This window comes from Musa acuminata, unplaced genomic scaffold, assembly GCF_036884655.1.
Source record: "Musa acuminata AAA Group cultivar baxijiao unplaced genomic scaffold, Cavendish_Baxijiao_AAA HiC_scaffold_1104, whole genome shotgun sequence".
Lineage (NCBI taxonomy): Eukaryota > Viridiplantae > Streptophyta > Magnoliopsida > Zingiberales > Musaceae > Musa > Musa acuminata.
The window spans coordinates 617500-629691 of NW_027021317.1; the positions used below are offsets into that span (position 1 = coordinate 617500).

The 12192-nt window shown below is 41.0% G+C and overlaps 1 protein-coding gene across 1 annotated transcript; it reads left to right on the forward strand.

Moving 5' to 3' along the window:
* Window positions 1-6615: 6615 nt before the first annotated feature.
* Window positions 6616-10704, forward strand: LOC135666467 (mediator of RNA polymerase II transcription subunit 14-like). The gene is made up of 2 exons (XM_065178036.1): window positions 6616-7095; window positions 9592-10704. Exons 1-2 carry the CDS (start codon window positions 6877-6879, stop codon window positions 10681-10683), a joined length of 1311 nt encoding a protein of 436 aa, XP_065034108.1. The 5' UTR covers window positions 6616-6876; the 3' UTR covers window positions 10684-10704.
* Window positions 10705-12192: the final 1488 nt, after the last annotated feature.

The window sequence follows — 12192 nt, forward strand, 5'->3', positions numbered from 1 at the left end:
CACTTTATAACTATTGCATAAATGCATATATATATTGTGATGTCCTTGGATTTGTGCAATGGGAATCGGATCGTGATGAGATCACGATAATGAGATCGATTCACCTTTAAACACATATCCTAAATAATCCCGGTCATAGGTAACTCGAGAGGGACATCGTGATAACCGGACAGACTGGTGTGCTGTATACCCGTCCATATGATGGATGCAGCTGGTCTCATAGCTGCTCGTGTAGGGACACTAGGGATACAGTGCAGGTGCTCATTAGAGAATGAGTTCACTGATTGATCCGCTTACGGAATGCTGGATGGTTGATGATGCCTTATTGTCAGACAGCGATTCCGTAGTCCTAGTGGTATATCTGGTCCTTAGACTTGAGACACCAAGGATGTCCTGTATGAGTACTCCACTCTTTGATACCAGACTTATAGGTTTGGTTGTCCCAGATCTAGTACAGCTGGTCATTGGGAGTGGTAGTCGACCTTACGAGGGCTATTGAGTGTCGATAGAGGATCATCCACTCTCGGCGTCATGAGAGGAATATCTCATGTGTTCTTGCTCAGACAAATCCCTGGCCAGGGTCATTCGGGTTGAGAGAGAAAGAGTTCTCCGGGAGAATCCGATTAGAGCGAGACTCGAGTAGAAACCGTATGGGTCTGACAGCACCATGCTCGATATACGGTCTTTGGGATATTAGATGGATGAGGGACTATAGGTACACGGTAACTGAGGATAGACAGGTCAAATGGATTGAATTCCCCTGTATCGTCTGGGGACTATGGCGTAGTGGCCTAGTACGTCCGTAGTCGATGAGTCGACTGAATTATTATAGAGATAATAATTCACTGAGTTATAAGGAGTTCTGACAGGTATGACTCACGGCCAGCTCGATATTGGGCCTAGAGGGTCACACACATATGGTAGGTATTGCGATGAGTAGAGGTTCGGATATGAGATATCCGACGGAGCCCTTGTCTTATTGGATGCAGATCCAATACCCACTAGGGGAGGACCCATTAGGGTTTGATAGGGGACCTCTATAAAAATAAGAGGGATTCAGAGCCTCATAGGCTAGAGCCTTTGCTTGCATCTCCTATTCTCCTCCCCCTCTCCACCTCAGAGTAGGCCTGGAGTTTTGAGGAGCGTCGTCGCAACCCTGCTGTGTGGATCACCGCTAGAGAGGAGGACGCTTGACCTCCTTCACCCTCTCCTAAGGATCTGCAAGGAAACATAGATATATGATCTCCCTAGGTAACACAATCTACTCTATACGCAGTTTTAAGTTTCGCAGATTTTGCGCACCAATCTTCGCACGACGACAAACATCTCTTTGGGAATCGGGGATTTTGTTTTCTTGTTCTTCCGCTGCGCATATGATGTCGCCCCCATGATTTCCCAACAGTGGTATCAGAGCTAGGTTGTTCGTGCGAATGATTGGTTTTGAACTGCGTGTGTTGTGTTTAGGAAGAATTTTGACGTCAAAATCGTTGACGCAAAAACAAGGAAGGGCAGCAACAGTTGCTGCCCTCGATCTGCGTGCGTGCTACGCAGCCGAAGGCAGGCAGCATAGGAGCTGCGTCTGCAGCAGCCGGCCGGCGGCCAGCTTGCAGCGGGCTTGCGTCCGGCGGGGCTGGCAGCCCGCGGGGTGAGGCGCCGTAGGGTAGCGGCGCATGCCGCCGCTGCTCCCGCGTGGGCGGCCGCCCGGCGAGGCAGCACGGCCTGCGGGCGCTGCCTCGCGGGCAGAACCGCCCGCGGAGGCGGCAGCGCCCACGGGGGCAGCGCCACCCACAGGGGTGCCAACCCACGGTGGCGCCCACCTGCAAGGGCGGCGCCCCCGCCTCGCCGCACAGGCCGCCGCCAGTGGCGGCGGCAGCAGCAGCAAAGGGGAGTAGGGCATTAGGGTTTTCTGGGCAAAAGATAGTTTTGCCCCCTTGGAATTTGAGAATTTCTAGTTTATGTCTTTTTGTCCAAATTACGAAAATACCCTTAGGAATTGAGAAATTCCCTACATGTCCCTGATTTCAGAAAATATTAATTAATTAAAATGTTTAGTTAATTATTATTTTTATTATTATCTAGTAGTCCTACATGATGATGATTATTTATACATGTGATGTATGATGTGTGGACGGATGATCATGGACCGTGTGATGTGTGTACTTGTGATTATTATTATTGAGGTCTGCGAGCCTCCATTATATTTCTCGTTTATTGTCGGGCCTGCATGCCTATGATTAAGTTGTAATCAAATGAGGAGGCGTAGCGGGAGCGTGGATGTGATAGCGGGACCCACGAGACGGACGACTATGATGCATTAAGATGTATCAAGATGTCGACGGAACCGACGAGGACGAGATGGACGATCACAGGGCATGGAGATGCACCGTTGCACACATAGATCCTGATGTGAGTGATTAGGCCTACTGGCTCGGGCCTAATCATATTAGGTTGTGGTCCATGATCATCTGGTGTGATTGGTTATACACATACTAGATATGTATATATATTTGCATGCGATGTAGATATATATTAAATATGTATATGTATGACATGTCATATTAGGAGACCAAATCATATAAACATCTCTCGATAATATTAAGTCGGTAAACGTGAGGCAATTAGATTGACCCACGTGGCCTTCGATCGTTATAAGTAGGAACCGATTCCCGGTGTAGGTTGAGTTGGTCGAGTCCCTTGAGACTCACCTATATCGCGATTCACTATCTTGCTTACGACATAGAGATGTCACCGGTGACCTGAGGGCATGGTATGCTTGGTCGATCAATCATACAGTGAAACCAAATCTTATAATGTGGAAAAAACCACGGGACCGTAGTCCACCTCAAACTTCCACTATCAATAGTAATGATAACAGGTTTACAGTAAATCTTCTCTAGAATAACTAGAGGATCACAACAACATCAAGAATAACATATCATCATCACGGATGGATCTCCTCAAAAGAGAATTCTAGGTCTCACAAAGTAGGTATAGCAGGAAAGTACCTTAGAGAGGAAAACTATAGATCAACGCTATTAGAATTGTAGAGTTTGTTGCAAGGATTCTCCACATAAAATTTGGGTTAAAATTGATAATGTTTGGCCACTGATCGTCAAGCAGAAAACTCAAGATCCTAATCTTTCTCTCTCCTTCTCTCTCTTTCTGCGTCGCCGATCGCTGCCCTCACGCTGCACAAACGCTGCCCTATTTCACCTTTTAATTTCCTTTTGATTAATGATTTGGGCTCAATAGGCCCAATTGTCTAAGCCCACATATGGGCTGGACCCAACAACTCTTACCTTTAGAGGTGCCTTTTGGAGTTCACCCCAAAGAGGCAAAATCATACGGGCTCACCGAAAGTGAATAATTCCTCACACCAATATCGATAAAATATTGACTTATCAAAAATGATTTCTTACCCTTATAGATGCATTTTCAGGCTATAGCTAGATCATAATGACATTTTTGGATTAGAAACATACTTCATTCGTTATTGATCGAGGCGTATACTGTTATAAAGTCATATCTTTCGGGTTAAAAAATATTTAAATATTAGATTGGGAGGAATGTCGAGGTATATGTAGACGATATGATAATAAAAAATAGAATGACTGGCACATACTTGATGACGTAATCGAGAAGTTTTACGTCTTGAAAAAATTAGATATGTATCTCAACCCATTCAAGACAAATTCCTTGGATTTGCCATTCACCACACCACAGGCGAATAGATGTAAACCAAAAAAAGTTCACACGATAATCGAGATGTACCTATCTTAGATTTATAATAATTGACCGGATGACTAGCAACGGTTAACCTATTTCTATCTTAATTTCACTACAAGTGACAATCTTTTTTTAAATTTTATATTTGTCAAGAGGTTCCAAAGCATCGTATCGCCTGACTGTCACAGCTTTCATCTTTCGTACAAGACGAACTGCTAAGTTAGTACCTCACCGTCATCAAACATGACATCAGCTCAGTACTACTACAGGATGACACGGGTCCAACGGCAAGTCAGCCACGTCGCGGCGAACGTCAACGACATGCTAAGCTATCTTTGTTTCTGTTGAAACGCTTTGAGATATATGTAACATCATCCGAACTTTATAGTATGGCTGATATATATATATATATATATATATATATATATATATATATATATATATATATATATATATATATATATATATATATATATATATATATATATATATGTTGAATTAGGGAAACGAAATAACGATTTGTTGACTCAGTCTTTTGTGCTTTATGGTCGGGTTCGATAAAGTAATGATTCCGTTGAGTTAATATTTTGTTGACGTGTTTTGTGATTCCGACTCTACATGCTACGCAAATCAAGTGGGGTGGAAGTATTAAGTAATGGGAATGATGTTTTGGTTAGTCAAACGAAGATGGTTATCAGAAACAGTTCACGTGTCAGATCACTCATAGTGTCCGCACGATCGGAATGTGGACATGGACAATTGATGATCGTTTGCGATTGACTCTGCAGGAGTGGACTCGGTTCCGTAATAATTGGACACTTCATCTCGTCCGAATGCATGCATGGATATATATATATATATATATATATATATATATATATATATATATATATATATATATATATATATATATATATATATATATATATATATGCAAGTGTTATTGTGTTGTATAAATTTATCATGTAATTATGTTAGACGTTCTTAAATTAGCGAGCGAATATTTCACGTAGATATATTTTTAACGATGACATATACAAAGTCTTCATTAGTTCATTGTCTTCTTCTTCTTCATCTATCATTCTTTTCTCTAAGACTATTAAAGAAGACATGATTTGACTTATATTCTTTTTTCCCTCGAATTATAGATACACTCTTCAAAATTTTCGTGAATACTCATCACGGATATCGACAAATGCATTGAAAGTTGAACTTTTTTACATGTAGACATGTAAGAAAGAGTAGTCTCGTAGGACAGAATTTTGGACAAATTTATACGAAAAGCCTAGGCTTTGTTTTTTTTTTATCCTTTTTTATTTATCTCTATTAGTGCTCTCATTTTCTCTATAATTTCATTCTGTCCTAGAGAGTAGATTGTCCGCTTAATTTTCCAACGAAATGTCAATCGAAAGCGGAAGTGATGCGAACCTACTTGGAGGTGACAACTAAGTGAAGGAAGAGTCAATGGGCAAATATCATGGAGGAAGGATCCAAAACTTTAGAAGTTTGCGGGGCGATGCTCATTAAAGCTCCAACAAGCATCCACCCAGTTCAAGTAGCATGAGGCATTTGAAAGACTGGCGCATTGTAAGGATGGTCTTTTCCTTTATCTGGAGGATCAGTAGGAACCAACAGAGATCAACACAACTCAGCCAACCCCACACTATAGTTAGAGTCATTGGCGAGTTGAAGCAGCATGGCGGATCAAAGGTTCGACTACTAAAAAAAAAGAACAACAGCAGAGAGTAGATGGGAGCCAAGAGGCGCATTGCAGCTGGAGTAGAAGATTGAAGACTCATCAAAGGCGAGGAGTTGCAGTGTCGGCAAAGGCTTCGACGAGGACGTCAAAGGCATAAGTGGGGTAGAATGTCACAGACAAAGTTCTAAACAGGATGTTTGATGTAATACTTGTGTATGTCCGTGTCTTTCTATTTGTTTATGCTTTGAATAGCATAGAGGGACGACCAAAGGCTTGATAGTCCCATTTTAGTTGGGTTTGGTAGCCTCTTTAGGCTTGTAAATATAGGTTGTGTCGTGTGGACACGTGTGAGAGATTTTCGGTCTGTAATGGACCATTTTACCCCTTTGTTGTGCAACTGTTCAGAGCTTGTAAAGTCTATTTGTAATTTGCATTGTCTATGAAGTGTTTTCGGAAATGTTTGCTTGTGGATCCCGAGTGAGACATTTTCCCTAACCTGGTTTCTCCCTTATGAGTCTTAAGGGACTATAGGAGGCTGACCTTTACGAATGAACACGCAAGGGTGCCACACGACTTAAACAAAACCCGTGATAATACGACACATTCTTTTCTTTTAGTTTAGATAATTTATATTGAAAATGGGTATTTTTATATTCATTTCCAAATCGATAAATTACGCATCAAATGTTTAAGGGTGAAACGTACTCCACAAGATACCACCTCATGCCCGATGGTGAGATCCACGTACACGTGTCCACAAATCAACTATCCCGGTTTCAGGATTGATTCAGTCTTGTCAACCAGGCAGAGTCCAAATATTTCACGCACCCAGCTCTTTCGGAGCCCCGCTTGGCCGAACGTAACTGGAGATGACACGTGGAGCCCATGAGAGAGATGGGGTGCGAGGGTGAGTCACGTAGTGCGACGTGTAGTAGACAAGAAATATTTATCTGGGGGCAAAACAAAAGAAATGATTTCCCCACCGGTTAATTTGAGACATGAAGTCTGCCCTCGTTATCGTTTGAGATTATACTGAGCTTCTTACGGACCCACAGTTTTCCTCCAATTGCATAGCAGGTATGATTTGCGAGTAATAAATCAGATGTAAAAAAAATATTTTTATGATGAAGTTGCGGCCACATAGATCACATGTGGACCAACCAACCCTTTCCCCCATTCCTGTTTGTCGTAAGCCCAAACCCGCACGCTCCAAATAGCCTGCCTTTCTCTCCGTGCGGGTCGCGGATCCTCTCTCTCTCTCTCTCCGGTCTTTGCACACTGTATTTGGTCGCTTCCTCCGCCCTCGAACGCCAGAAAACATCAATTGGAGCTGCGAATTCGATCTCGCCTTCCTTCGCTTTGCACCCGCGGCGCCCGGATTCGAGCCCGGCCGTCGAAACCCTAGCGCGCCCCCCCTCCGCCCCACACTTTGGGCGCCGGAGCGGAGGGCGATGGCGGCGGAACTGGGGCAGCAGACGGTGGAGTTCTCCGCCCTTGTGCGACGAGCCGCGGAGGATTCCTACCTCGCCCTCAAAGAGCTGGTGGAGCGGTCCCGGGCGCCGGAGGACCAGCGATCCGACTCCGAGAAGAAGATAGACCTCCTCAAGTTCATCGCCAAGACTCGGCAGCGGATGCTCCGCCTCCATGTGCTCGCCAAGTGGTGCCGACAGGTGATTCTCGTCCTCGTCTTTTTTTTTTTTTGGCTTCTTTATTGCTCGCTGTGAACTGGTTTTTTGCCTAGGGTTTCTGAATGTGTTCCTTCTTGAGTGCCTCTAGGCTCCGGTAGATGGAAAGCCGCTTCATTTCTTAATCCATGGTACGGATTTAGTCTAGTGTCTGGATTAGTAGTTTATCTGGGGATGATCCTGGAAACCTAGTTCCAAACTGGTAGTCAGTCTTGGTGAATTTGGCGTTTTGGATATGCTTTAGGTTACAATAAGTGCAGCTTATTTCAGTTTTCTGGAGTGTTTTTCCCCCCTCCCTTTTAATGCATTTGAGCGACAATATGAAATTTATTAGTTTGTGATGCAGTACAACACGCTTTGTGCTCTAACAATTTTTTTCTACTAACCCCAAATGCTAAAACATCATTAAATCTTTAGTCTATTTGTATGTATTAATAGTTAAAAAATAGCAGATTATGTTTTGATGCAATTTAAGATGTAGCTAAATCCTTGAAGGTGAATTGTAAAATTAGAGAAATTTATTGGAACCATTGTTTTGAGAATTTTCTCATTGGTGTTCTATATACTATTCTCAATCTTTGACATTTTTTATTTGAGACTGATTGTATCCTAATTTAGTAAGATGCTCTACAACTTTAGGAACCAAGTGAGTCGTTTTTATATGGTGCAGAAAATGTTTATCATGATTCACAACATATTAAATCTTTGTTGTCTAGACATGTTAGGAGAAATATTCCATAAAGCACAGATTAAGGATGTAAGTTGGGCAGTTTGGGTTTATTAGAGGTAAAACTTTATTGACCAAAGGTGAACACCCTCACCGCATGATGAACCCAATGTAATTTCTGAACTAGCTTGATAAACATGTACCTAATTCGAGGTGGAATCAAATTGATTCTCAAGGTATTTATGTCAAAAAAAGAAGTAAGCCACTGCATTCAATTTGTAAATGTTGATTGACAAAGCATGTTGTGCTTTTAATTGTCATTATCTAAATGTACAACTTTCCAGAAAGGTTGCACACTTTTTATGTTTGAATGATTTTTTTTGGAGTCTTCACTGGTAACCTTATTATAAAATCCTTTGTGACATTATGCTTCTTGATTTTTTGGAGTCTTTTTTATTCACTTTGTCACTTGTTTTACATCCAGCATTTTCTTTAAATTAAGCTCAGAATCTGACTTGAAGATGGTGGTCTGTGCATTTATTCATTTGTTTGATGATCAATGTCAAAGTAGTCTTGTAAACTTTTGAGATGCCTTATTTATATAATTAAATTGTTGGCTCACGTTGTGTATCACATTAGATGACTGATTTGATCTTGAACTGGCATGGTTTAGGCGAAGTTCACGTATGGCATTTATAACACCTTGCCAGAGAACTATAATCTTAAGCCTGGACAAACATTCAAGTGAAAGCATAAAGAGTCTTGAATTAGCAAAATGATTGTTCTGTAACAGTCATTACAACTCATGAGCTTTATGAATGCCATTTGTTTTGTCTGATACAAGATAGTGTTCCTAATTATAGTTTGGTCTGTGTCCTAGTTTCCATTCTCATATTACTGAAATGTCAACTTATGCACATGATTGTTGATATACTCAAATTGGGCTCCTTCATGGAGAGAACTTAAAAATTTTAATAACATGGAGATGGAGGGCTGGGAAAGAATTTACATAAAAGATTCTAATGTATTTGTCGATCTCATCTTTTTGCAATCTCCCAATTTGACTGTGTGACATAGCCTAATTCAGATATATCTTAACCTTGAAGATTATCTTCCATGAAATCTTTAAGAATTTAGGTGAAGGGTAAAAGTATAATGGCTGTTCTCTTGGTAGAAGTTTTGGAGGACAATTAAGATATAGTTATCTAGTCTAGTGTTGAAAACTTTATCATGCACATGTTTACAACTTTTAGTGGTTGATTCTGAGGTTGTCTTTTACATTGTCTGATTTGCTCAAATGGAGCCTACGATTGATGCACTAGTTGGCATGTGTTGACGTGTTGCTTTCCATAAAGGTTCCCATGCATGCTAGGCTGAGTCACACTCAAGCAACTCTTCACATGTGGAGGTTGGCTTAGGTTCTTTTTCATTGCAAAGGCTTCGTGTGCTACAAAGGTTGTGACATGCTCTGCTGCTACAGACAACATCCTTCCATTGCACACACAAATGAACTTTTATTGGAGGTTTTTTTGCTACATGTTCTTTAGAAACACTTTTTGTCAAATTTAGTTGCCTGACTATGAGTACATACTAAACACTAAACATAACTTGCTCAGTTATTTACTTTGGTTTGGAGGGAAATATGATGAATAAGTTTTGTTGTTTAAATAGATAATTTGCATTGATATTCGAGTTTCAAAGTTTTACAAAAATTAGACTATTTTTGTCTCTTTGGAATTCTGGAATTTAAGCTCTTAAGCAGCCTATTGGTGGCCCATTCTTGTGATACATAACTTACATTTTGACTTGTGCAGGTACCATTGATTCAGTATTGCCAACAACTTGCAGCAACACTTTCCAGCCATGATACTTGTTTTACCCAAACAGCAGATTCATTATTTTACATGCATGAAGGACTGCAGCATGCACGTGCTCCTATATTTGATGTTCCATCTGCTATTGAAATACTCCTCTCAGGAGGATATAAACGGCTGCCAAAATGTATAGAAGATTTGGTTATTCAGACTACACTGCCTGAGGATGAACAAAAGCCCACTTTAAAGAAGTTGGATACAATCCTCCGATCCAAACTGTTGGAGGTTGTACTTCCTAAAGAAATTAGTGAGGTAACTATTTCTGATGGTATTGCTGTTCTTCGTGTGGATGGGGAGTTTAAGGTTTTCCTTACCTTGGGTTACCATGGTTATCTGTCATTGTGGAGGATACTTCACATAGAGTTGCTTGTTGGGGAGAAGAGTGGAACTATTAAACTTGAAGAGACACGAAGATATGCTCTTGGGGATGATCTCGAGCGCCGAATGGCTGCAACCGAAAATCCTTTTTTAATTTTATACACAGTTCTCCATGAACTGTGTGTTGCCCTTGTTATGGACACTGTACTAAGGCAAGTTCAGGTACTACGTCAATGTAGGTGGAAGGATGCAATACGCTTTGAGCTTATCTCTGATGGCACTGCAACACAAGGAGCAAATACTAGTGCTTTGCAACTGGCCCAAGACGGTGAACTCGATTCAACTGGCCTAAAAACTCCTGGTTTGAAAATCATTTATTGGTTAGATGCTGACAAAAATGCCGGGGGATCTGATTTTAGTTCACGTCCATTTCTCAAACTTGAACCAGGGAAAGATACACAGATTAAGTGTCTACATAATTCCTTTGTATTAGACCCACTTACTGGCAAGGAAGCTATTTTTTCACTCGATCAAAGTTGCATTGATCTTGAGAAACTCCTGCTAAAAGCTATTGCATGCAATATACACACCCGTCTGTTTGAAATCCAGAGGGAGTTGAGTAAAAGTGTTAACATTTGTCGAGGTACAGGTGATGTTGTACTGAAGAATGATGGAAGTATGGTAGCAGATCTAAGAAAGGTTAGTAATGAATAAATTTATTCTTCATTTGTCATATGAGTTATCTGTTTCTAAGATACATGTGTAGATTTCATGATTGGGGTCTTTAGGATCAATAAATGTTTAAATGGTTGTAGTAAAAATATTTTTAAGGTGCTGGCCTATATCACTGTTGATTACATGGTTTCATTCATATTGGCTAGATTTTCTTGGTTATACTTCTTCCATTTTGTTCATCTGTATTCAAATTCAATTACAAAGTCCCCACATGATTGACCCAAAACAATTAGCTGATCTATTTGTATTTCATTAATATTCATACAAACTCTAATTCCATAAAGAAATGCAATTAATATTTGAAAATACTCCCATAGCGTCACAAATCATGATGTAAGGAAATGTTCTTTGGCTTACAGAATATTGTAGAATGGATCCATAGGAGAAAATGGATTCTAAGGGTAAGGAAGTTAAGTTGAAGCGGGGAATGTTCATGTGGGTAGACTTTTGAGCTGCAGGCTGTGGCTAGATCTGGTCATCATGTATTTGCTTGGGAAAAATATTAGAAAAGCCTCCTTGGTGGTGTTCCAGGGGTTTTCAACATTAGATCAGTGCTAATGTAGACTTGAGTTGATCATGCTTATCTAAGGCATTTTGGTGGCGCGAGGTGGAAAGATGTTAATTCAAACTGTCCTGTTCTGTGAAGAGGCCTAACTATGTCTAACGCTATTGAATTAATTTAATACAGTAATCTCATGCTCTTTGTTGTCCCATGCAAGGTTTGCAATACCGAATGATACCACCTGGTAAGGGCAGTACATATCAGTCCATCAGCAGACCAGTACACAGACCGCCCGCTACCGAACGGTATCGCTGATTGAGGTCGTTATTGTCGACGGTGACCGAGGGAGAAAGTGAAAGAAGAGGGAGAAGAGGAAGAAAGAAATGAGAAAAAAAAAGAACCTGCAGATCGGCGCTGCTCTCCTCCTCGTTTGTCGGTGACTTCTCATCCGCGCACGGGGGGAAGAGTCATCGGCGTCGTGGGGCGAAGAGAGACAACGCCTCAACGAAATTATATATATATATATATATATATATATATATATATATATATATATATATATATATATATATATATATATAAAGGCGACGTCGCCGCGTGGGGAGAAGGCAGATTTTTTTTCTTCGGGCGACATCATAATTTTTTTTTTTTCTGTAATGTCGCTCGAGAGGCGATGTGGCCCCGTGTGGGGAGAAGAGAGATATACTGAGCGGTTTATCTCTTATATATATATATATATATATACCGAATGATATACCGAAATATGTCGCTCTGTCATGAACGGTCGTCGCGCACCCGCAACAACTCCGTTCAACGAACCGTTCGTCGCTCACACCCACATGTACAGCTGCTTGACATGTTGTTTTCTCTTGGTTTTGAGACATTTTGCTTGTAAAAATGTAAGTTCGAACAAGCTGCAACGTTACAAAGCGACCGCTCACCGAACCGAGCAAAACAACCCCAAAACAGTTCCGTTTTCGCGTGCC

Excerpts from the sequence above, each read along its gene's own strand:
- LOC135666467 (XM_065178036.1), top strand. The coding sequence starts at position 6,877 with ATGGCGGCGGAACTGGGGCAGCAGACGGTGGAGTTCTCCGCCCTTGTG. Across the intron at positions 7,096-9,591 it reads TCGCCAAGTGGTGCCGACAG|GTACCATTGATTCAGTATTG; the intron begins GTGATTCTCGTC and ends TGACTTGTGCAG.